This window comes from Podarcis filfolensis (assembly GCF_964270895.1).
Source record: "Podarcis filfolensis genome assembly, chromosome: 8".
NCBI classification, from domain to species: domain Eukaryota; kingdom Metazoa; phylum Chordata; class Lepidosauria; order Squamata; family Lacertidae; genus Podarcis; species Podarcis filfolensis.
Genome location: NC_139611.1, coordinates 65,826,986 through 65,853,703, shown reverse-complemented (window position 1 = coordinate 65,853,703; position 26,718 = coordinate 65,826,986). Strand labels below are relative to the sequence as shown.

General features: G+C 47.4%; 1 protein-coding gene across 1 annotated transcript in view; it reads right to left on the bottom strand.

Moving 5' to 3' along the window:
* MAP3K6 (mitogen-activated protein kinase kinase kinase 6) overlaps positions 1–18,614 on the bottom strand; it is a 38,853-nt gene extending 20,239 nt beyond the window's left edge. Inside the window, exons 1-10 of the mRNA XM_083626772.1 lie at positions 17,989–18,614; positions 14,522–14,661; positions 9,727–9,750; positions 8,076–8,266; positions 3,860–4,028; positions 3,364–3,470; positions 2,516–2,686; positions 2,131–2,243; positions 1,192–1,351; positions 574–724 (exon numbers count right to left, since the gene is read on the bottom strand). Coding sequence (XP_083482898.1) covers positions 574–724; positions 1,192–1,351; positions 2,131–2,243; positions 2,516–2,686; positions 3,364–3,470; positions 3,860–4,028; positions 8,076–8,266; positions 9,727–9,750; positions 14,522–14,661; positions 17,989–18,340 — 1,578 coding nt within the window. The 5' untranslated portion in view covers positions 18,341–18,614. The remainder of the gene's footprint in view (positions 1–573; positions 725–1,191; positions 1,352–2,130; positions 2,244–2,515; positions 2,687–3,363; positions 3,471–3,859; positions 4,029–8,075; positions 8,267–9,726; positions 9,751–14,521; positions 14,662–17,988) is intronic.
* Between the last annotated feature and the right edge of the window lie 8,104 nt (positions 18,615–26,718).

Here is a 26,718-nt window from a genome sequence, read left to right as displayed (position 1 = left end):
ATTCAAACTTTCTGGGCAAAATCGGATAAATTAAAAAAGCCTCTTGCTGATGGGCAGCTTGCAATTTCTGAATGACTTGTTTACAATGTTAAGTCACTATCTTAGAAGCACCCAAGATCTCAGGCAAAAGGGCTGGAAAACCCTCTAAGACCTTGGAGAGTTGCAGAACAGAAAATCGTGGGGGAAATGGTTTGATGCCATGTATGTGACCTTTTATGCAGACTGGACTATGCCACTTCAGACAGCAGGTTGGGCATAGCCTTTTTGATGGCTACCCCATACAAAAATGAAACAGAGCACCCCCCCCATAAACAAAGAACTAGCATATTAGTTATGCTAGCTCACACCTCATCCAGATGTGCTCATTTTCTAAGCCACAGTTTGAAATGGCAAAGCCCGTTTTACCACCAGAGTGCTCTGCCACCCCCAGAACCACTTTGTTTTGCTGCTACTGCCTCTAGTAGGATGGAAAGCAACAGATGCCACAGTAGTGTAGCAAAGGAGCAGGCAGGAGGAAAAGCTGGTAGTTCAGTAGAGGTTTTGCCAATGCATCAACATTCATTGCCTCCTTACCAGACACTCCTCTGTGGAGACAAAGGGCTGGCAGGAATCCATCAAGAAGCCCAGCCAGAAATCAACCAGCTCCTGTTTAGGTGACCAGGTGTCGGGGGCAGTGTTGAAATGACTATAGATTACATAAGTCTCCTTGATAGATGTCAAGAACCTGAACCAATAATTGGGCAGGGGGCAGAAGAGAACAGAGTTAAAAAAGAGAAAGAAGCACACACTTCAAACAGACCCACACAGTCTGCAAAGGGTGAAATTAAAGTTTCCATCCAATGGAGGTGGTCTGTGTCACTTATTATTATTATTTCCTACATTTATAGACTACCTTTTCAGTCAAGGAGCTCAAGGCAACATGGTTCTTCCCCTCCTCATTTAATCACCACAACCACCCTGACTGGTCCAAGGTAAGCCAGTGAGCTTCATGGCTGAGCAGAGGTTCAAAATCTGTTGTCCCACCACACTGAACAAGGAGGAAATCACTTCCTCTCAGAAACCTGCCCTCTCTCAGCACCCCCTTCGACACTCACAACTCCAGTTAATCTCAATAGGTTGTCAGCTAGTTAGTCTTCCTTGCCCCCCACCCCTACCCCGTTCCCATGAGGACACAAAGTTCCCACCACACACCAAACTGGAGCGTTGAGCTTGTAAAGCTTCTCCGAGGCCTGGATGATTTTGTCAAAGTCGCCGGTCAGGATACTGGCGCCCAGGTAAAAACCCACATCCCAGTAATGTTGCATCTTTTCCAAGCATCCCTTCCTGCCCAGGACACAGCTCACCTTCATACCTAAGGAAGGAAGGACCAGAAGCAAGGGAGATTTTTCTAAACTGCAACAGGTATGTTTCAGGGGAGGGGGGCAGGGTCAGTGGCAGGGATTTCTGAGGGAAATTTTCAAAATGGTCACGACGTTCTGGCTAAACTGGGGGTTACCATTCTATTGGCTACAACATAACACATATTTCAAGCCTCATTTCAGCAGGCAGAAGAGGCAGAGGGAAAGGGGCCCTGAAGGCATCTTACCACTTTGAACAGTCACAGCTTCCCACAAAGCATTCTGGGAACTGCGGTTTAAGGGTGCTGAGAGGTGCTAGGAAACCACTACTCCCCACATGGAGCAACAATTCCCAGAGTTCCCTGGGAGCAGGGATTGGTTGTTTAACCACTCTGGGAATGGTAGCTCTGTGAGGGAAACAGGGCACTCCTAACACCTCTCAGCACCCTTAACCAATGAAAGCTCCCAGGATTTTTTTTGCAGAAGCCACCACTGTTTAAAGTACTATGATAACTGCATTAAATATATGGTGCAGATGGGGCAATAATTGCTCTTTTCATAAGATCCCGCCCACCACCTAGCCAATATTTCCCTATCATTGAATTGGGCACTTAACACTATCACTTGGAAATGAAATCAACCAGATTTTGTGTTTATATATATATATAGAGAGAGAGAGAGAGAGAGAATAAATAATAAAGAACGCTGTCAATATCTTGGTTTTAGATCAGAACGATGATTCACACATGCGGCTACCCTTACGAGATGCAGATGGGAATAAGCAGCCCCGCACCTAACTGCCGAAGTTGCATGGACGTGTCGAACTTGTGTCCAGCAGCGATGAGGAAGACAACAGAGTTAATCCCAGCATGGAGGCTCGGGTCTGTTAAAAAGGCCTTGTGATACCTGAGGAATCAGAAGCACAAGGAAATATCAGACCTGAAAACTAACTAGGAAGGCTGCAATTCAGACCCAGCAAATAAGCCAAATGGGTGAAAAAAAGAGAGGACAGGTTGCTTGCACCTTCAATCATGTCTAGAAGTAGGAGTTTCACCTGGCCACCCTACCACCACCAAGCCATCCCACAAGCAATGAGCATTTCAAAGAGATTTCCACGCCTGCAGCCATAATTTAAAGCAGTAGCGCAAGTTCAGCAAAGATCCCTTTCCATTCCTCACCAGTAAAAGGCCTGGTCTCTCTTTTCAGCATCAGTGAAGCCAGAATCAATGAACATGTCCTTATAGATGCGGCCGCACATGCAGTACAGGTCAGGCGCTGCCCGTTCAGGCTTTTCCACCAGGGGCAGGATAACAGAGAGAGCCTTCTCCCGATCGCCAGGCTGGTTCCGCCTGCAAATGCATATCACACACAGTCACACATGTAGCGTCACAGGCCCCAATACTGGGGCAAGAGCAGCCACGGTGCAGGAAGAACACCAGCTCTGCCCATCTGCTACTGTGTTAGGACCTTAGTGTCGGGATCCACAGGGATGCCATCACCGAGGAGGGCTGATGGCCCAAGCAAGGGGCGATCAGAATTTCCTGGTTACGAAGGCACAGAGACTTTGGAGAGAGTCCAAGGTGTGGGTTTAGCACCATGCCGCAGAGGCCAAACATCCAGATTATCTCAGCATAGTCACTGACTAGGGACCCTGCCCACTGGGTACTGCCTTCTGGGTACTTAAAGGGCCACTGCCTTCTGCTACATCCATTGGTCCCATCAAGATAATGGGCGTTCCAGCTGTGAGGATCCCTCCTCCATGCCCTCTGGATTCGCTGAAGAGTCTGCAAACCAGCCATGAGAGTCCATTGGCAGAGGTGTGTCCTCAGGGCTCAGGGAAAGCTCTGGTGTCTGCAGGCACCCATGGGATAGACCAGGGAGTGGAACCATCTCCTCTTCAGAGCTCCCGTTGCCAGATGACACCTCTTAAGTGTACCAGTGTCCATGGGCATCAGGGAAGCCGAGGGTAGGGAGGCCTAACAGGGCTGAGAATAGAGACCCATCCTTACCTGACAATGTTCCTCACCTGTCAAGGGCAAAGGCATAGTGAAAGCAGATGTTGTGCTGCTCGGCGACATTGCAAGTCGGCAGGGCCTGTAAGGTCTCCACTAGGGTGATGATGCCATTACAATCCTGCAGAAGACATAAAGTGAAGCCGCAATAGGCAGGCGCGCACACACAGCCTTCAACTAAAGCCAAACTCAGTTCAGCCCCAAATACACATGGCTCCTACTCTAGGAACCTGCCATGAAACACCACAGACCAGGATGTGTAAGGGGGGGATGTTCAGGTGCTCAGTGGTGGGGCACCTATCCATGGGTGTTGAATGCCTGCATGGCACTGATGCGCATTGCTGGAGTTGACCGCTGCAATGGATGTACTGGGTTGGCAGGGGGTCAAGTCTGCCCTGGGGAACAGACGTCAAAACATTCTGCTTGCTGCCACTGACGGCATTTGGGCTGCATTCGTGCGCATTAACTGGCCACGGCACAAGAGTCGAGGGGCCCGGTGGATCAGCTCACCTGTGCGTCACGGTAGGACAGAATGAAGTTCATGACAATATCAAGGCTGAGGCATTCGACGCTGTCCAGTCGCTGCTGGATACTGGTCAGCTCACGGCTCAGCTGCTCCCCGCTGTACCTTTCGCGAGCCCTGCGGATGTCCCTTCGGATCATCTCCCGAAAGTAGCCGCTGGAGAAAACAAGAAGCTTTCTTTTGATCTGAGGAAAGAATAGCGCCCCTTGGCTTACCCCAAGAGGGGAAGGCACGTTTACCCAGGGCCAGTGCTATATATAGCAGAAGTGGGGGATCTGGGGGCCAAATGCAGCCCTCGAGGCCTCTCCCTCTGGCCCTCAAAACTCTCCCCAGGTCATGCCCCTCACTGGCCCTTCTCCACAGCGCACATGTTTTTGCCTGGCTGAAAAGCTGTCCTTGCTCTCTGATCACGCCTCCTGCTTATCTGGGTGGAGAACAGGGACTGGTGTTTGTGTGCATGTAGAAACTGCCTTCTGTATAAAGGTAAAATTTACATGCATTGCTCCACCCACTTTTGCCTCTGGCCCCACCCACCACTGGTATGTGGCGTCCAGAATGTTGCCTTGAAGGGAATGCAGTTCTGGGGCTGGAAAGGGCTCCCCATCCCCACTATATACTAACAGGAAACTCATTCTCCCAGTGTCCTTTCCATGTAGCCAAAACAGGACCATCCATGCACAAGAGGGAGGCATCAGCAGGCTTGAGGGATCCCCAAGACTGGCAGCATGGGAAACTTTTAGCGGGGGAAATGGCCTAAGCCAATGTGGACTGACTGTGCTCAACAGCCACCGAATGCTGCACTTCTATTGGGGGAGGTGGAAATGAAATGGAGTATCCTGGGAAAGAGCATGACTGGCTAGAACCCTGAGCAGTCCCACTTGACTTCCATGTCTGTTCCCATTGCTCAGACAGAATAGCTTTGACACTCAAGACTTTCTTCCATACACAGGGCTAATGTGTGGAGGGTATTTTTAAATTTTATTTGAGCTAATTTATATGCTGCCTAATTGCTAGAATTTCTAAGCGGAATCCCTTTTTTTGAGAGAGAAAATGGGTAAAATCAATGAAAGCAGTATCATTAAAAGCAGGGAGCAGACAGTGGGATCATGCCTCCTTGCCCTGCTCCTGACACTGCACTGTGAGCCAGCCTGCCAACTTTTGCCCATGGGCCTTGGATGTCTGCAAAGGGATGCCTATCTATAGGACGCAGGGCTGCCTAGTGTTAGTAATAATTTTATTTTATTTTTAAATTACCCACCCTTCAACCTAAGGTCCCAGGGCAGCTTACAGATTTAGAACACAACATTAAAAACCACTTAAAACAGACTGCCACTGGTAACAGTGTGCTCAGTTGTGATGCAATCGCAGAGGCCCACCACAGCTTCCTGCAAAGTTCTAGAAACAGTAGGAAGGATCCATTTATTCTGGTTTTCAGCAGAATGGGAAAACACACTGCTATTCTAGGTTACTTTCCTAAGATGAAAGGCTCCCCAAATGAGATGGCACTTCCTGCTTCTTTAAGTCCAGCAACCTGCAGGCCAGCTATGGCCCCAGGAGCCTCTTCATCCAACTCAGAGAATCCCTTTCTTTCCCGCCTGCAGCAATTAGCAATTTGAGCCAATTAGAGGCTTTATTTTTTTCAAGCCAGAGAGCAGTGTGGAACTGCAGCTGAGGAACAGAGAAGTTAACGCTTCCCTTTCCATGCACTATGAGACACACACTCAAAATCACTCAGATTTTTCAAGATTTAATTGCTCCCACAGAGGAAGTTTCTTGATCTGGCAGGTTGCAGCTGGGGATGGGAGGGTTAATCCTCTGCTCCCCATTCCCCCCTGATCTTTCCCCCCACCCCAAACCTGCTGCATGACATTCAGGAGCTTGAAAACAGCCTCCTCTGAATGCCAATGGAAGGTTGTTTTCAAGTCTAATTGCTGTGTGGCTCTTTGTGGGAATTGTAGCTGCTGGGCAGGGAAGCACTAACTGCAATCTCTATGATGATCATTTCCCCCTCTTGAAATTAGGCTTGGGGAAAACGCTTTCCCCTCATCCCCCCCCCCCCAAGTCTAATAGCTTACTAGGAGGGAGTGTACGCAGTGTATTTAAGTTCTGGGGATGAGAGATGCTGTCTCCCTGCACCATTCATTCTGGAACACAGGAAACTGCCATGTGTTTTTGTGCCGGGTGCTAGACTAGATGATCCAGCAAGCACTTTTTCTTACGTTAAGAAAACCATCCAGGGCTTGGAGATTCGTAAGTGCATGGAATAGCACAGAGGAACAGCATCTCCCTGCATCAGCTATTGGCCTGGCCACCCCCCACCCCCACTCACTTAAGTCTTGCATGACACTGTGCGGCTGCCCTGTCCTCAGCTGCTCCTCTGGTGCAACTTCCTGTTTTCCTTCAGAAGCTCAACAGACCAACTCACAGCTACCCTTGAACAAGAACCTTTTTTATCCGGTATTTCTCCATTCGCCAGCTCAGCATGCTACACCTCGGCCATCAAGATGTGCGGCATTTCTGTAATTATATCCCCTGCAGGGTAATGGTTACCACCTCACCTAGATCATTCATAAAACCAGGTCTGTCTCTAGAAGAGCTAGTTCTCACCCCAGCCATGCAGTTTCACTGGATAGATTGTTAAACCACCCTGGGAAACTGTAGGACTGTGAGAGGAATAGAGGGTCTCCTATCAACTCTCGACACCTTTCACAAACTAGAGTTCCCAGGATTATTTGAGGGAGTCTATGACTGTTTGAAGTGGCATTACTTTTTTATGAAAAGGGAGAAAAATATATACAGTCATACCTCAACTTCAGGTTGAGCGCTGTCAGGTTGCGCTCCGCAGCGACCCGGAAGTAACGGAGCACGTTACTTCCGGGTTTCGCTGCTCGCGCATGCACAGACGGTCAAAATGACGTCATGCGCATGCGTGGAAGTGGTGAAACGCGACCCGCACACACGCAGTCGCGTCTTACATTATGTTCAGGATACAAACAGGGCTCCAGAACGGATCCCGTTCGCATCCCGAGGTGCCACTGCAAAGTGGAATGAGACAGCCTTAAATGTAAGGAGAGGGTATGGCCAGAGTTCAACAGGTTCAAGTACCCGCTCTTATTAAGCAATAGGTTTTCCCTCTTTCTTGGGGCTGCCCGTGCTTCTCCAAAGGTAGTGTGTCATAATCCTCCCCCTTAACTCGCTGGAAGGCCATCTTTCCTGATACTCTAACTTGAACTCAGGGAAATGCTGCACTTGATTCTGCTGCACCTCCCGGGATTCTTGAGAACTGCTGTGAGTTACAAGCCGTCCTCAGCAATTCTAAGAATCTGCCCCAGCTATGATTAGGGCACCGATAACAGAATGCAGAGGATCAAGACGGCCCTGGTATCTTTTTACGGAATCTCGAACATCTCAGTTTTGCAGTAAAAAAGAAAGAACAGCTTACATGGTTACCAGGAAAACTATGAAGACACACAGGGCCCAGCAAGAAATCATAGCCCAGTGCTTTGCTTGCGGAAAGTCCCATGTCCAACCCCCGGCATCCCTAAGTACGGCTGAGAAATGCCCCCTGGAGAGCCACTGCCAGTCACTGCTAACAATACTCAGCGAGAGGAACCAATTGTCTGACTTGGTATGAGGCAGCTTCCCATGTAAGGCAATGGGAGAGTCCAGCAAGCACCTCACCAAGATAATGCATAAGCTAGGCCTGAGTGCTACACCCTTTTTGCTACGGCAAAAACCTGTGACAATGTGTGGAGCGGGCTGTAGAATTTTACTGTTAATCTGGAAGTTATCATGGCAGATGACCCAACTGCTAAAACAACCTCCCCAAAATACCATTGGACAGAAATACAAATAAGCTGGGATACTCTCTTGAGACCTTGTGGGGCTGTGTGAGTTCCCACGCGACCATCTGCAGGTTTCCAGAGCCGCCACACCAAGAGGGGCTTGCCTGGCAAGCAAGGCGGGGAACTTAAAAGCTCTTTTTGTACCAGGAAAACCACGTTGCAGAAACTTGCACTCTCACACACACACCTCCATCCTCTACTACCTAGGCAAGATCATATTGCAAGGACTTCTTCAACCAGGCAAAAGCAGCTGCAGAGAGTGTGGAGGATGTGTGATCCTGGGAGGGCACACCTAACTCCCATTGCTGCGCTAGTTGAGTTCATGTATTGAAAGATGACCGGGGTGTGTGTGTGTTACCAGGTGTTGGTGGAGGTGCCCTCTAGCAGCCTTGCAAGCTGCGCCGTCAGGGGGGTGAAGAAGGCCTCCATGGTGAAGTTGTTAGGCTGGCAAAGCTCACTCAGGCACATCATCGCATTCGGGTCGCAGCAGAAGACCTTGTTCTGGGCTGCCACCACGTAGGGGATTAAGGTATAGCTGCCATTGCCATCCTAAAAGAGAATTAATGCTATGATCCCTCCACACACCCAGTTCTAAAACACACATGGCACTATGAACATGTAAAAAAAAAAAAAAAACCCAAAAATACACCCGCACTGGCATCCTCCTGGAAGTTGAAGATTACATTATTCTTTTGTTTTAAATCTTTCACGTGCCTTTGGGGGAAAGGAAGACTTATAGGCCTTCCACTTTACCTTCACTGGTTCTGGAGCTGAGTTCTGGGTCAAAATTAAACTATTAGCTGAGGTGGCAGTAAAATAAGTGTTGCCACCTCTTCTCTAGGAACTGTTTCTATTCTGGGAAATCTGCTCAGATCAGCAAGATAAGGATCAAAGCTATGTGGTCTGAAGGCACATGATGCAGAAACCTCACAAAGCTAAGCAGGTCTGGTCAGTGCCTGGGTGGAAGATCACCTGGGAACCTTATGGATGCCACCCTGAGGCCCATTATGGAAGGAAAACAGGATACAAGGCAGGTGTGGGGAACCTCTGGCCTTCCAGATGTTGCTGAACTACAACCTCCATCATCCCTGGCCATTGGCCATGCTTGATGAAGCTGATGGGAGTTACAGTTCAGTAATGCAATGCAATGCCATAAATATGGAATGGGAAACCTGTGCCTCTCCAGATACTGACTCCAACTCCCATTTGCACCAGCCAGTATGGGCAATGAATGATGGGAGATGGAGTCCAACCACAACTGGAAAGCCACAGGTTCCCCATCTATGTAATAAATAAACAAATAAGCAGACCTACTAGAGGTAGTATGTACCCATTTCGTGGGGCGCAAAACTGTCCAACACATGAGTTTTGAGCAGTATTAGGGTGGGGGCAATTTCTCTAAGCGGCAAAGAAAAATAGCATTTTTGGTTTCCAAAAATTGTGCCCAAAACTTGAACCAACATGGACAAGTTTTTTGGTGAACCTATATGGCAGGGCTGGGGAATCTTTGGCTCTCCAGATGTTGCTCGACTCCAACTCCCATCAGCCCCAACTGACATAGCCAGTGGTCTGTCATGATGGGAATTGTAGTCCAATACCTGGAGGGCCAAAGGTTTCCTAGCTCTGCTTTATGGACTGAAAGGAGGCAGCATTCAAATGTAATGGTATTCTTTCAAATAGCAAATCCCTTTCTCTTCTTAGTTCAGTTCCCCTGCACTGTTTGGGTGGGGTGATGTTGGTGGTTTTTGGAAAACATACTTGCTATTTCACTTTGCAAACTACCCAGTCTCCAACATATATTTTTAAAATTCAACCATGAGGATTTTGCCATGCGTGTTCCAAAAGCTGAAACAGCCGAGTTGGATAGATAATAAATCATGTGCAGTGCAACCTTATACACGTTTACGGAGAAGCCCCCACTGTGTTCTGTGAGGCTCACTGTGCTCAATTCCCAGAAACAGATCATGAGTCTCATATGGTGCATGGTCAGAAAACCAAGTGGGACTTACTGAATTCTTCTGGAAGATCTCCTCCTAGAAAGGAGAAAGGCAAGGGGAGGTTATCATTAGCTGCTGGTACCAAAGAGCCAAACTGGATTTACTCAAAGGCTGATTAAGACTGTGTACACACCATACTTGAAAACACAACTGAAGAACACACACACATATCCCCAGTGTATTCTGCTAAAGTTTGCCGGGAATTACAGTTGTACCTTGGTTTTCAAACAGCTTAGTTCTTGAATGTTTTGGCTCCCAAACACCGCAAATCCAGAAGTGACTGTTCCAGTTTGTGAACTATTTTTGGAAGATGAATGTCTGGCGGGGCTTCCACGGCTTCCGACTGGCTGCAGGAGCTTCCTGCAGCCAATCAGAAGCCGCGCTTTGGTTTCTGAATGTTTTGGAAGTCAAACGGACTTCCAGGACGGATTCCATTTGACTTCCAAGGTACGACCATATAACTCTCAGAGGGGTAAACTATAGTGGCATATAAAAGGCACCATATAACTGTAGTAATAAATACATTGAAAAAATTAAAAGCAGCTCTTAGGGACAATGTACAGAATACATGTAAGCTATTAAAACTTTCAGGAACTGCAGGGGTTCAGCAAGGCAGCACCACCAAGGGTTTCAAATCCATAGACTTTCTGAAGAAGCACAAGAACTTCCTGCAGGCTTGTTTCCGGTGTGTTTCTGGTTTCCGGTGTGTTTCTGTATGATGCCATAGCAGGCCAGAAGCCTCCCTTGAACTTGGTTGCCAATCTTGAAAACCCATGCCTGCAGGAAGTGAGGCAAGAAGGTGTCCTTCCAGTGACTTAATGCATCACTTTCTCTGGAAGCCTCCTGGGCCTCAACGCATGCCACAAAGTCACGCTCCTAGAGTGGCTGTTTACACATCACCAAGGAGGAGTAGAAATGCATCACCACAGACAAGGATACAGACCTCCATAAAAATGGCTTGCGCTAACTGATCCGTATGAATGCGTCACTATAATTTAAGCACAAATGCAATCCGTTTCATGCTAGTGGGGAAGACTGTGAGCAGGTGATCTACTTAGTCTGCTGCCTGGGTGCTCAAAGCCCATTGGAGTGTTTTTTTAAAACTGATGAAACAATGAATGTCCCTTTGCACAACAGGCTACATTCAAGCCGTGCAAAAGTCGAAGGCTTCTACAGACCCACATACGACATCCAGGCAAGCAAGAGGCATTATCATGATTCAAGGACCCATTCCAGTCAAACAAAAAGACTCTGCTTATTATGGAGGTAAAGTGTCCTTCAATCACTAGGCAATACTGTCCAATTTGGCCTCTATTGACCCTTTATCTAATGTCCCACCAAAAATTAATCTCCAGCTTTGTTAATGTTAGGAACTTAGATGGTAGGTTATCTTTCTCCATATCTAGGATCCCACTCTTGAATGGCTGAAATTACACTTAGGTAAAGGTACCCCTGCCCGTACGGGCCAGTCTTGCCAGACTCTAGGGTTGTGCGCTCATCTCACTCTATAGGCCGGGAGCCAGCGCTGTCCACAGACACTTCCGGGTCACGTGGCCAGCGTGACAAGCTGCATCTGGCGAGCCATCGCAGCACACGGAACGCCGTTTACCTTCCCGCTGGTAAGCGGTCCCTATTTATCTACTTGCACCCGGGGGTGCTTTCGAACTGCTAGGTTGGCAGGCGCTGGGACCGAACAACGGGAGCGCACCCCACCGCGGGGATTCAAACCGCCGACCATACGATCGGCAAGTCCTAGGCGCTGAGGTTTTACCCACAGCGCCACCCGCGTCCCTACATTTACTTGTAATGTAAATTACTTGTAAATTACACTTACTTGGATACAATACCCCTTAAATTTACCGGGGCTTACTTCTGAGTAGGCATGCATAAAGGTAAAGGGACCCCTGACCGTTAAGTCCAGTTGTGGATGACTCTGGGGTTGCAGCGCTCATCTCACTTTACTGGCCGAGGGAGCCGCCGTTTGTCCGCAGACAGTTTTTCCGGGTCATGTGGCCAGCATGACTAAGCTGCTTCTGGCGAACCAGAGCAGCACACAGAAACGCTGTTTACCTCCCTGCTGGAGCAGTACCTATTTATCTACTTGCACTTTGACATGTTTTCAAACTGCTAAGTTGGCAGGAGCAGGGACCGAACAATGGGAGCTCACCCCGTCGTGGGGATTCGAACCGCTGACCTTCTGAACGGCTAGCCCTAGGCATGCATAGGATCACACTATTAAGCCATTTATCATACTTGCACCAGGGGCGCATCACTTCTTCCCCTGATAGCTTCCATATGTGCTTAGAAGACAAAACATTAATCCTGATCTGGATGGGTTGCACGACTACACAGAACGAAGCTGGAGTGGTCTTTACTTCTGATACGTTAATGAAGAGCACAAGGGTTTGGTCACATGTAGGTAACAGTAAGATAATGAGCTCTCTACTGAAGCTGCTCTCTTGCCATGCTGCAGCCGTGCGATGTTTCCTTATCACATTAGATAGCTGTTAGTACAAAATCATGCAGAGTAACCACAAACTCATTACAGCTTGCTGCTCCTATGCACAGGCAACCCCCCAAAGGGGAATCCAAAGCAATTCTTGCAAGCGTTATCATGCATTAATATGTTGCACTGAGAGCCAGTGTGGTGTAGTGGTTAAGAGCGGTAGTCTCGTAATCTGGTGAACCGGGTTCGCGTCTCCGCTCCTCCACATGCAGCTGCTGGGTGACCTTGGGCTAGTCACACTTCTTTGAAGTCTCTCAGCCCCACTCACCTCACAGAGCGTTTGTTGTGGGGGAGGAAGGGAAAGGAGAATGTTAGCCGCTTTGAGACTCCTTCGGGTAGTGATAAAGCAGGATATCAAATCCAAACTCCTCCTCTTCTTCTTCACATCATCTGTGTGAGATGATGCAGCTTTTCTACAATGTACTACCTTATGCAGTGCAGCATGTGCCAAATCTGAAGAGGGGCTTTTGCTCTAAATGGGTTGTAAGTGGGGCAGGAAATGTCAAGCCTGGATGCTGAACGCAACCCCCCAGGCTTCTCTGTCTGGCTACTGGGACTCTCCCCAGACCACACCCCTTATAGGCTCGGCTCTGCAACCTCCTTGAGTGCATTTGCCTGGCTAGAATGTGTCTTTAAACTCTTACAATACATCTTGCTTACCAAAATGGAGGAAAAAGGTTGGTGTGTTTGTGTGTAGAAACTAGCCTACTGTACAAAAGTTGTCCATAAAGGAAAGTGGCCCTCAGGTTGAAAAGTGTTCCTCATCCCTGCTCTTGCCCTCTTCAGTCATCAATGCTTCTGTGTTACTCAGTATGGGACCAGGAATGTACCAGGTAGCACTGCCCCATAGAGTCTGTGTGAACATCTTGACCATCTGGGCCTTCTGTACATGCACAGCTGTACAAAAGAAGGATTCCATGTGAGCTGGAAATCTGGGTGATTGGGGTCCTGGGTCGCATGGGAACCTTTGTGCATATACCTGCATACAGACAGGCTCTGTGGGGACAGGTGGTCATGCTGTTCAGGTGGACCATAGGGGACTGGGCTACACAGGGTCTCCCCACTTCCATGTTAGGTAATACAGAAGCATTAAGGTCAGAAGAGGACTTCTGGCATGCACAGAACTGCATCCTCATGCAGCAAGTAGCTGTTAAGAGAAAAACTTTCACAATTTTGAAGGTGAAAGCACCAGCTTCTTCGGAGAGCACACACTTTGCATGCAGAAGGTCCTAAGTTCAACCCCTGAAATTTCCAAGCTGGGCTTAGAAATACCCCTTTGGAGATAATACTGAGCTAGATGCACCAATAGTCTGACTCAGCATAAAGCAGCTTCCCAGAGAATCTGTCTCTCCCCACTCTCCACTGGCCAATAGCTAGATTGCTGTAGGACTGATTTAAGCCTTACATGTTGAAGGTCTTGCCTGTTTGCTTGACACAATCTGTATCTGGGCAGCAGTGGGAGATGGAGGAAGGCTTCTTTTTGCAGGACGGCTGCAGATATTTTATACCCATCAAGCATTCGTAGAAGGGAATAAACTATTTTTAGGTGCGGCTTTACTGATATTATTTGCTGCTGAATGGTTGCCGTTATGACTTTATCTTCTGTGATAAAGTTCATCTATAAGTTCTTAGCCACCCTGTCCTGCAGACTGGAGATGAGCAGGGCAGAAGGCACTTGAATCAATCCATCAATCAAACATTGCCCTGGGGGTAAATCTCTCTCTAAGGGCCGTATCCTACAGGACACTCGCCAACTTTGTTTTCTTTCTATTAACAAAATCTGTCATCTGCCACACATACATCCACTCACACCCGTGTTCTCCATTACGCACAAAAACATCGCTGCACATGAAACATTTAAGAAACTCCTCCTATCCTCACTTCAATCTTTCAGAGCAGATTCTAAGTGTCTTGATCATCAAGTTGGTGATGCTATCAGAGCAGGACTTTGGGGCAAAGGTCAAGGATTCCCCACCATCACCCACAGAATGAGCAGGAGGGCACTACAAATGAGGCACGGCTGGCCGACCATTATTTTGAAGAAAGCGGGGAGGACGGACACTGCACCTATTTCTACCAAAAGACAGATTCCCCAGAAAGTCCAGATTCTAAAACTGCCTAACTGTGCTTTCCCCTGCATGAAGGTTTTCCTTAAATCCCAACTGTTTAGCAAGTCTAAAGGCAGCCCACTCCTGTTCCTCTGATCTGATCAAGTGGCCCTTTTTCCGGGTAGTCCAGCGTCTCAAAGCAATCTCCATGAATAGACTCCACCTGTAGAATTGAATTGCATCCCCGACTCACCCGGAGAGCCTGCAGCTCCGGAAAATCAGTGTAGCAGCACAGGAGGATGTTGTTGGTCATGCTGAAGCTCTCCCTCACCCCCAGGTGATAGAAGAGCGAGGGCTGGCACAGGCTGTTGCTCATCTCCACCACAACCACATCTGCAGGGAGGGAGAAAGAAGACACAGATACTACCACAGAGAGCACCAGCTTGCCCCCATCCTTCAGTTTGTTCTCACACCTCCCATCTTGTTTTTTGGGTTCAATCTTTTCTGAGACAGCTAGTTGGCAAAGGCTGCTGATATGGGGCTGTATACATATCAGCTTAAAACACAGCAAGGTTGTCCCTTCTCTCTATTTGGATTAAAGCCGAGTTGGGCGAAAATGCATCAAAGCAGTTTTTCTCAAGAAACAAGATAGTTATGAATTCCAGTGTTAGAAACTCAGACATATAAGCTAGGAGCCAAATGGTTTCTTAAACTAGGGTTACAGTCACCAAAACAGAGTGTTCAGTTGCCATTTTGGGGCAAGGTGGCTCTCAAGTCTTATTTTTCAAATGATAGATAAATCTCTGGCTAGTTCAGATGACAACCTTGATATAGGTTAAGAAATCTAAGAACTTAAAGACGAAAAGTCACTTGATCCAGGGACAATCCACACACATATATGTATTGGCCTAGTCCTACCTTTTATTCTTAATGGTGACACAGATCATTCATAACTTAAGAATATTCTTCACAACTGTGAGCAGGGGAGTGGGGTGGGGTAAGTGAAGACAAGCTACAACAATTAACTACATTGGTACATATGCTTCAGGTTACATACGCTTCAGGTTACAGACTCCGCTAACCCAGAAATAGTGCTTCAGGTTAAGAACTTTGCTTCAAGATGAGAACAGAAATCGTGCTCTAGCGGCGCGGCGGCAGCAGGAGGCCCCATTAGCTAAAGTTCAGGTTAAGAACAGTTTCAGGTTAAGAGTGAACCTCCGGAACGAATTAAGGACTTAACCCGAGGTACCACTGTATAATGTTCACCAATCCTGCTCAGGTTGCACAGAAAAATAATTTTGGTTCCTGCAATTCATTCTGATTGTGCAAACAGAATTCTACAGGATGTGTTGCTAGTATGTGAAAGCAGTCCAGATCCAATGATGCCCAGGCATGAACCTCCTGGGGTGGAGATGTCAGGCACCATCCTGGTGCCCAGGCATCTTCACTTGGTCACAATGCACCTGGTGCCTGCCTAATTTCGAACACTGTTTAATAAATAACAACAACAACATTAATACTTTATTTATACCCCGCCCATCTGGCTGGGTTTCCCCAGCCACTCTGGGTGGCTTCCAAGACAATATTTAAAATACATTAAAACATCAATCATTAAAAACTTCCCTCATCCTTCAGACATCCTTTAGATGTCTTCTAAAAGTCAGATAGTTGTTTATTTCCTCGACATCTGACAGGGCGTTCCACAGGGCAGGCGCCACAACCGAGAAGGCCCTCTGCCTGGTTCCCTGTAACTTCACTTCTCACAGTGAGGGAACCGCCAGAAGGCCCTCGGAGCTGGACCTCAAAAGGCATCGGCCCATCTCCCTCATCTCCACAGAGATTTAACTTCTATAGATCATGAGGATGGGGCTGAAACCTAAAGACAGGCAACAGTCCTCCATTTGTGCTCTTGAACAAATATTTAAAAGGCATCCCCGAAAGACAAGGGACAGCAGTTGATCAGAAGCAGGTACCAGAAAATTTAGGTTGTCCCTGGTAAATGGGGGCCTTTTGAAGCACAGGATGTGTCATCCAGCTTCTTGAGTAGCTACTTGCCCAAGCTGCTCAACTCGTTAGGCAAGCTGTTCACTAGAAAGGTGTTCTACTCACACCCTCTGTGACTGCCATGAAAATTACTTGGCTTCTGTTCTGTCCACAGTGCAATTTCCACTCATATGCATAGGCTCCCTCCTCTGTCTGCCTGTCTGTTGACGTGTCTCTCTCTCTCTCTCTGTGCCTCTCCCTCCATCATTCCCTCCCTCCCCACACTTAGTATTGGGAACAGCTGTATCATGCCTTCCTGCAAGGATCCTGCATTAGGTGATCCACCCAACTGTTCTGTTCTGAACCACAGTCACAGTTACTCTGAATCCTGGAATCCTTCACAAGATCAACATGAGCCAACCGTGTGATGCAGCAGCAAAAAAGCTAATGTTATTCTAGGCTGCATCGATGGAAGCATAGTGTCCAGATCAAAGCAAGTAATAGCACCGCTCTATTCTGCCTTAGCCAGACCACACTTGGAATACTGTGTCCAATTCTGAGCACCACAATTTAAGAAGGTTGTTGACAAGCTGGAAGGTGTGCAGAGGAGGGCAACCAAGTTGATCAAGGGTCTGGAAACTAAGCCTTATGAGGAGCGCTTGAAGGAGCTGGATATGTTTAGCCTGGCAAAGAGGAGACTGAGAGAAGATATAATAGATATCTTAAGGGCTGTCACATGGAGGGGGGAGCATGCTTGTTTTCTCCTGCTCTGGAGGGTAGGACTCAAACAAGTGGCTTCAAGTTGCAAGAAAGGAGATTCAGACTAAACATTAGGGAAAACTTTCTGACAGTAATAACTGTTCAGCAGTGGAAAAGACTCCCAAGGGAGGCAGTGGATTCTCCTTCCTTGGAGGTTTTTAAGCAGGGGTTGGACGGCCATCTGTCATGGATGCTCTAGCCGAGGTTTCTGCATTGCAGGGGTTGGACTAGATGACCCTTGGGACCCTTCCAACTCTAAGGTTCTACGATAGGTATGCTTGGGGTGGAGTGGAATTAACCATATGACCCAAACATCACAAAACACAATTGGTACAGCCTGTGCAAAGTTTCTGCGAGAATCATAAAATGTGTAGATGATGACCATTTAAAACAGCAGTAACTGATAATAACAACACAGCCCTCATAGCCTTTAGGGATAGGCCATAGGTCAGTGGTAGAGCATCTGCTTTGCATTCACAAAGTCCCAGGTTCAATCCCCAGCAGCTCCAGGTAGGGCTGAGAGAGACTCCTGCCCAAAACCCCAGAGAGCAGCTGCCAGTCAGTGTGCAATACACTGAACACTTACGGGAGGGGGGACCTTTGTCAACATTGAGTCCTGAACCAATAGACTCAAACTTGCAGAAGAATTCTACTTCCATTTCACCAGGCTTGCCGGCTGTCTTTCGGGACACTAACAGCTGCTTATAAGTGCGAGTAGAAATTCACTAAATGGACTACATTCCAACCCTCGTGGGGGCATGCAGAGGAGCCCTGCAGCGGTGGACGCTGGCAACATCTGATCACATCTGCAGCGTCTCGGTCCACCAGAGACAACCCGGACGAAAACCGCGGCGTTAAGCTCTGACTTGCCAATGCCCTCTGCTCTCCCACGGAGTTGCCCTGGGCAGGTTTCCTTCCCAGGTGAACTGACGGAACCGCTAGCCGGCCGAGGCAGAGGCTGCGTTTGCAGGGACTCACCTGCGTTGTAGAAAGTATCCAGGGGCGCGGTGTCCCCCAGCGCCACGGTGCCAAAAGGCAGCGTCGTCAGCTCCGTCGCCGGGACCTCCTTGCAGGCTTCCCGCAGGCATTGGAGAGGCAGAGGCTCTTCCAGATCCTCGGGGAAGATGTAAACCACGCTCAGGGGTCGGCCCCTACCGCTGCCACCGCCGCTGCTGCTGCCGCCCCCGTTGCTGCCGCTGCCGCCGCCGCCGCAGCCCCCTCGGGCGCCCTGGCTCCCTGCAGAGACTGGCTTGCTGGGGGTGAGCGCGATCGCCAAAGGGTCCTGCCAGAGACTCCCGGCGCTTCCCAGCTTGCTGCTGTCCTCTTCCATGCTGCGATTCCCTCGGAGTCAGAAAGCGCCTCTTTTAAAGAAACAAACGAGCCATTGCGCGGATTCGCCCCAAACGAACCAACAGGCAGAAAAGTTGCGTTTGTTTTTCCGCCCGCCTCCGATTTTAGGGTTATTTACAGCTCCCAAACTTGGTCCATATCAGCCCCACGTGGGATCGCCAAGCCCCGCCCCGCCCCGCCAAACTTCCTCGACGAGTTCCCGAGGTGGGTGGGTCTCGCTGGGCATTTTTCTCCTTCCTGTGCTGCGCTGCTAGGGATCGACGCGGAGGCGCGCAGCGGGAGAGAAATGCCCCGCAGCCGGGAGCGGAGCGCAGGGAAGGGAGGCGCGGCGGGCGCGCTCTTCCGCCGCCTTTCCTGTTGGCGCAAACACCCCGAGACCAGCGCCAGCGCCCCCGGGGCGATTGTGCAAGAGGGGGCGGAGGAGGAGAGCGGCGAGCGCACACGCAGAGCCGTCTCCATGGCGTCTGCTCCGCGGTGCCTCCTCCTGGCACCCGCGTCCGGCTCCTTTCCCCCCCCTGCCGCTCGCACCTCGAGTAAGGGCGATATCCGGCACGTGCGCCACCTAAAGTATACAGCAAAGTAGAATGGCAACCCGTGTGCTCCTAGGACGCACACCGGGCGCACATTCTGCCCCCGAGAATCATGGAAGCTGTAGTTTACCTTTCACAGAGCTTTAATTCCCAGCTCTTTGCAAACTACAATTCTCTGGGGGAGTGCTTCAAAAGTATGGTGTGTATGCAGCTGGTGTTTAATGGCGCTGTGGGTTAAACCAGCACCTAGGACTTGCCGATCAGAAGGTCGGCGGTTCGAATCCCTGTGACGGAGTGAGCTCCTGTTGCTCGGTCCCAGCTCCTGCCAACCTAGCAGTTAGAAAGCACATCAAAAGTGCAAGTAGATAAATAGGTACCGCTCCAGCAGGAAGGTAAACGGCGTTTCTATGCGCTGCTCTGGTTCGCCAGAAACGGCTTAGTCATGCTGGCCACATGACCTGGAAGCTGTACGCCGGCTCCCTCGGCCAATAAAGCGAGATGAGTGCCGCAACCCCAGAGTCGGCTACGACTGGACCTAATGGTCAGGGGTCCCTTTACCTTTACAGAGCATGATTAATGTGATTTCAGACAGCAGCTGTAAAATTCTGGAGAGCTACGGCAGGTCAGTGTTTCTGAAAAAGTGGACCTTGTCAGCTCTCAGGTGGGCCTCAGGGCCACGCAGGGTAGGATTATGTCATGTTATGGCCCTAAACCAGGTGGGGGAACCTCTGGCTCTCCGGATGCTGCTGAACTACAACCCCCATAAGCCCCAGCAAGCATGGCCATTGGCCAGGGATGATGGGAGTTGTAGTTTAGCAACACTAGGAGGGCCAGAGGCTCCTCACACCTGCCAGTTCTAAATCACATTTAAGATGCTGCATATCCTGCACCTGATGTCACCTGCCGCCAATGCTGTTTGACAGCTTATGGACACCTGGCCCAAAGAAATGCTGATTTCTGCAGATTTAAACCAAACATGACATATAACATTGTAGCCATTACGTACTGTACTGTATATTTTTGTCACATCAGAACAATAATGTCTGTTTTAGAGCCTGTTTCCCCGGTTTTCGTACTTTTTTAACCAGTTGCGTAAAACTTGAAATGTAGTGTATTTATTTATGAATTGGTATTCAGCTTGTGTGCAAATCCTGCACTGCCTCCACTGCACTGACGTGGCAGCCTGGAACATGCCATTCCTGGTCATTGAACCTCCCTGGGCGATGGAATACTGCAGGTTGATGTGTGAAGACACCAGTAGCATTTCTGAAGCTTTTTGTAATGAGGATGTGTTGGTACTAGAATCAGGGTGGGGCTGTGTGGGTTGGAGGCTGCAACCTGGAGAAAACACCTGGTGCAGATGCATCTTTAAAACCACATGGAAAACTCTTAAGAGCACAAGTAAGTCCTACTGGTTCTTAGTTGAGGCAGGGAGAGAGAGGAAGTAGAGAACTGAAAGAGGGCATATGGAAAGAAAAACAACCACCAGGGATGGAGAGGTGTAAAAGTCTACAGCTAATTTTCCCCGTCTTCTCCAGACAGTCCTGCCAGCAGGAGGTCAGCGGGTGCACTGCCCAGACTGGATCACTCTGTCAGTAAATTTGTCCCACGTCACTTTCCAAAAAATGAGAGTTTGTTTCTAAGAACTGGAACACTTCTGGTTTTTTGTTTTTGTTTTTTAGAATGCCACGCAGGAGTGGAAATATTCTACCCACCTAAGACTGGCCTGCACAGGCCTTGCCTCACTGTGGATTTTTTTTCTGATAACCATCATCCTTATAATGTGCTTAAGTAATTGTGGTGGGGAATCCCCTTTTTCTCTCTTAAAGGGTGCGAGGAGCAACATAAGGAAGTTCTTTTAAACAAAAGTTGTTTTTAGCTCAGGCTCAATTCCTGGCATCTCCACATAGGGCTGGGAGAAATCTCCCAGTCTGTGTGTAGACAATACTGAGCAGATGGAGCAGTGGGATGACTCTGTATAAGCTTCCTGTGTGAGCCTAAGGGAAGGTAATAAAAATCTTTCCAGGCTGAAAAATTACTGTTCTTTTTCCATTGGTGTCATCAGTGCAGGACTTTTGGACAGAGCGAGCAGGAGAGCCCTCAAACCACAGCAGGGCTGGTGTACCGCATGCTAAAGTAATTCACATTTCCATCCAAAGTGTGGAGTGTTTGTAAGATCACTACCACCACCACCCCCGCCGATCAAAAATCACCTAACTGTACTACTGCTTACTCAGCTTGTCTCTTGCTGACAATTCTTAGTCACTTTAAAAACTCATGTGGTTCTCTTGGCTGGTTTCAAGATGCTTCCAAATGGGAGTTTATTGTGGATTTGGTGTTATGCATGCACTCAAGTGTTTTACAGTGTCTACATGTCACTATCAAAATGCCAACCCATTTTTTTAAAAGAACAACAACAACATTCAACCCAGATTTTCCCTTACTATGGAAAAATCTGTTAATAAAAAAAAGAACCTGTTACACATCTGCAGTGACTGCTGGAATATAAGGTCATTTTGGCCCCTTCCCTATATTTGCTTTTGCACTCTGGTGCACTTTTGGGAGCCCCCCCATTTTATTAGGGTTTCCTACTTACTAGAACTATGCTGAAATAACGCAAAATGCATTTTCATTGTGACACCTGCACAGGCACAATAAATACTTGCACACAGACCCTAAACTATGGTTACTAGATGTCCCCATTTTCCAGGGACAGTTCCTGGATTTACAAATCTGTCCCCGGACAAAATCCGTCCCCGGAATGTCACCAGATTTCATTTAATGTCCCCGGATTTATATTTTAAGTGTTGTGGATTTATTAGTAGGGAATGAATGTTGCGTATGGGGGCTTCCGGCGAGGCAAAATGGTGGGCGCCACGGCAGCAAGCAGCTCCTGAAGCCAGCCAGAACCAACTGTGCTACCAGGCTGGCTCTGGGCTGCTGAGACTGTCGCTGCCACTGCCGAGGGGGAACCAGGGATGGCCGGCGCGTCAACTGAGGGAATCGAGCTGGGAGTGAAAGCGCACGGCCACCCAGCCGACTGCCCAGCAGTGCTCCGAAGCCAGGAAAACCCTGGAGCCAACGCAGGGAGAAGAAGGAGAGGAGAAGGAGGAGAGAGAAAGAAAGAAAGAAAGAAAGAAAGAAAGAAAGAAAGAAAGAGGAAGGAGAAAAAAAGAGGGGAGCCCCTACCTTGCTGCGCTGCTGAGAAGGAGAGGTAGGAGAGCACCAGGAGGGCAAGGAAATGTGGCCAAGCCCAGACCCGACCCTAGCCTACTCCATGGCGGCTAGTGCTCCAAGAGAGCAGGCCGAGGCCCAGAGGAAGGCCGCGCAACAGAGGAGACCACAGAAGAGAAGATATTACTTCTTTTTTAAAAGGAAAAATAACCTTTTTTAATAACTTTTTTTTTGTCTTTTCAAAAATAAAAGTGTCCCCGGATTCTTTGAAAAAAATCTGGTAACCTTACCCTAAACAGAAAAAGTCAGTGGAGGGCAAGATGGGACCGCTGGGAGGAGAGAAGGAATGCCATGGTGCATCTGTAGTAGCAAAACCAGAGGACTTCATCTGCCCCAAGTGCAATAAAACATTTCTATGCCATTTTGGTCTCTACAGCCACAAAGGGCACTATAACTCTCCAATGGTTTGACTTTACACACACCTCCAAGTGCATTCTTCCTTGTCTCCAGAGACAGACAGATGCCAAAAACAGGCAGGGCAGACAGAAACCTTGACCATGTGGGCTGGGGTAAAGGAGGGTTCCCAACCCCTGCTTTTTACACACACACTTTGAGAGAAAGGTGTAACAAAAATGGTTTTCAACCTTCCATAAAAACCTCCAACTCTTTCCTAGTAATTGCAGGCCACTGACCTGTAATTTCCCTAGCATATAGAATACTTGCCAAGGCCATTAAGGTAATCTCCAGCAGCTGCAGTTTTTCCATTGGCCCTTTCCTGTACAACAATGTTGTCCTGTTCCTCCTCATTAACCATTTAGAAACCACAGAGTGTATTCTGCCAGAGCTTTCATATTCCTGTACTAAAGTGTTCTGAAATGCAGAACACCCAATGAGAAAAAATTAATGACGTCAAGATGGCAAAAGATGTTACAAGTAAATTTATATCACAGAACCATGTTAAAAAAGATTACACATTTGACTGAGTCACTACCAACACATACGATGGGGAATTATTATAAGATGCTTTTAATGTCAGTTGGTAGAACACGAGACTCTTAATCTCAGGGTTGTGGGTTTGAGTCCCCACATTGGGCAAAAGATTCTTCCATTGCAGGGGGTTGGACGATTGTGGTCCTTTCTAACCATGATTCTATGATTGTTGGTATTTAATCTCTGATTAGGAAAGGTTGAGTATTGATGTTGGAAATGAGAGCAACAGGGGGCTGATTTCTTGCATATGTAATGGAACTGTGATAAAGTTAAATGAGGGGGATTCTTAAAAAAAAACATACCACCATTGAGGATATAATGGGATGTATTGAATTTTTAATCCTTTCAAAATTTGGGATATTGGAAGAATAATGGTCAAATCATACAATGATTGGGAATTCAATGAGAGCTGGAAAAAATGTTGTTAGCCGCTGAATTCAAAGTTTTGGTGCTGACCTTTAAAGCCTTAAATGGCCTCGGCCCAGTATTCCTGAAGGAGCGTCTCCACCCCCATCATTCTGCCCGGACACCGAGGCCCAAGTCCGAGTGCCTTCTGGCAGTTCCCTCACTGAGAGAAGTGAGGTTACAGGGAACCAGGCAGAGGGCCTTCTCGGTAGTAGCACCCGCCCTGTGGAACGCCCTCCCATCAGATGTCAAGGAAATAAACAACTATCTGACTTTTAGAAGACATCTGAAGGCAGCCCTGTTTAGGGAAGTTTTTAATGTTTGATGTTTTATTCTGTTTTTAGTGTTCTGTTGGGAGCTGCCCAGAGTGGCTGGGGAGACCTGGCCAGATGGGTGGGGTATTATTATTTAATAATAATAATAATAATAATAATAATAATAATAATAATAATAATAATAATAATAGAGAATTCCAGAACTGCTTTCAGTGGAAGAATGAGAGGAAGACAGACGTGAAAGCAGTTTGCAAGTTTATGGCCCCCATTCATTATATTAAAAGTAATAACCAGCTAGAATTATTTGATGCATTTCCATTGTTAAAGTGATAAATAAGCTTCAAAATACCATGGATAAATGATTAAGCATACTGTACTTTCCTTGGGAGTGACAAGTATAGGAAATACAATGTTATACTATATTAAAACATAATTATTTTGTTTAAAAAAGAAAAAGGAAATGCAGAATACCGCTCTGACCTTTACCAGTTTAGAAACATATTAACTTTCTTGTAGGTTCCAGTAAGACACAAGTAAACAAAGGCGGAAGCACTAATTCCAGCAGGGAACTGTCTTATCTCCAGTGCGAGTTAATATCTATATGAATCCACTGAGAGTGGCCATTAGTTTTAGGGCAAGGTGCCATCAGTGGGCCAATGACACTCAGCTCCATTTCTCCATAAAATGGAGGGGCTGTGTAGTAACAGTGGGTGAGATGGATGAGAGAAACAAGCTGAGCTTGAAACCTGGCAAGATGGAGACACTGTGGGTGAGTGCTTTCAGTGTCCCTGAGAAATTGGCCAACTGCCTGCCCTGGGATGGGGTTGCACTGCCCCTGAAGGAGCAGGTTCACAGTCTGCGGGTGCTATGTCCATCTTTGTCACTAGAAGCCCAGGTAGCCTCAGTACGAAAGAAAAGACAGTTTGACAGAAAAGACAGTTCCTGGACTAGGAAAGCTTGGCCCCAGTGGTTCAAGCTTTTCGTTATTGGATTACTGCAGTGTGCTCTACGTGGGGCTTTGCTTTTGCTCCTTGGATCTGGAAAACCACAGCTTGTGCAGGATGCTGACAGCGATGCGACCCTGTCAGCATCTAACACCTTTGCTCAGAGACCTGCACGGATTGCCAATTTGCTATTGGGCCAAGTTCAAGGTGTTACTATTAGTATATAAAGCCCTTAACAGTTTGGGACCTGTTTACTTTCAGGACCGCTACCCCCCCCATATATATATATCCAATCGGCCACTTTGATCTGTGGAACTGGCACTGTTAACTGACACTGTTAATATTTTAGTGTGGCAGCACCTTCACTTTAGAACTCCCTGCCTGTTTCCATTATTCAGGAGTTTTGTTGTATCCTTTGGTGCCCGATTAAAACATTTTTGCCTATGGCAATTTAAACTGATGGAATATGTGCAGCTTGCGAACCTAACATATAGAATAAGAGAACAAGAAGAACATACGTTTAAGGAAGATTGGAAAATGTTTATTGAATATGTGGGGGCAAATTGTGTACACTTGAAAACATTGGCAGATAAATTCAACAGTGTAAATAAGTTTTGATGGATGTAATAATGGAATACTGAATGTTTTAGTTTATGTAAAATATGCAGGGATTTATGTTATGCAAAATGAACCATGGAGCCTATCCGCAGAATCCAGACATGTGTTTTAATTTCTTTTTGGCATTGCTGATTTTAATGATATTTTGAATGTTCTTAATACTTGTTTTTACCTGTTGCTGTTGTTTTAACTGATACTTGTAATGTTTTAATGTTGCTGGGAGTCTTTTTTTGTTAAATCACTCAAGAGTTTTAGTTACAATCAAGCGCTAAAGAAATGCTGTGAAATTAAGTAACTAAATAAATTTGTAAATAAACGTAAATATTACAAACCACCCAGGAGTCTCCAGTGATCTCCTCCCTAAAAGGAAACAAAATTGGTTAAGCGCTGTCCCATAACCCCTGGGATTTCTCACCACTCAGAGAAATGGGGTGCTCATAACAATATGTTTGTTAGTATTGTTTTAACAGGTATTACTACTTCCCTCAGAAGTATGATAATTGCTGTTGTGTGATGGGAGGCCAGTGCTAGAGGCTGCTAACAGGGAACTGTCAGCATCCTAGCAAAATGCAATTCCCAGAATGTTTGGGTGGGAACTATCAGCTAAGTTGGTATAAAACCGGTATCAGTCAAGTAGACAACCACAGTCTGACAACAGAAAACAAAAGGAAATACCTGGTGGAAGAAGTAAAGAGGTTAATGGCAGTATGAAAACAGAGAATGGATAGGCCTGAAGCCTATTTTGACTCACTTTTCCAATACCAATGCACTCACAGGCTTCCCAATTACAGCCCTAGCTTTATTAATGCCTCTTTCTCATCCAGATATGACCCATGGTTGAAAATTGCCTTGTCAAACATTTTAATATCCCTACATAACCTCCCTTGGCAACCAAAGTGAACTGGATAGAGACTTAACTTGAGGCCGAGGACATCCTGTCCTCTGCTCTCTCCTATTAAAAGCTCCCGGGCAAAAAATCAGGACTGGAAAACGAACGGACTCCGCTTGAAACCTTGGAAAGCTGTTGCCAGTCACAGCAGACAGGTTCACACCGCCCATTTAAAGCACTACACTACTAAACAGCCATGGCTTTCCTCAAAGGATTCTGGGAGCCATAGTTTGCTAAGGGTACTGATAGCTGTGAGGAGGCCCTGATTCCCCTCACAGAGCTACAGTTATCAGAGCGGTTCAACAAACAATCCCACTTTACGGGGAACTCTGGGAATTGTAGGTGAACACTGCTCTCCTAACAGCTCTCGGAACCATTAATGAACTATAGCTCCCAGAATTCTTTGCAGGGAGTCATGACCATTTAAAGTGGTATTATAGTGCATTGAATGTATGGTGTGAATGTGGCCAGAATTAGGTTAGAGGGGACTGCTTCATTTAACTCAAAACAAAGTCAGACATATCCATTTACAA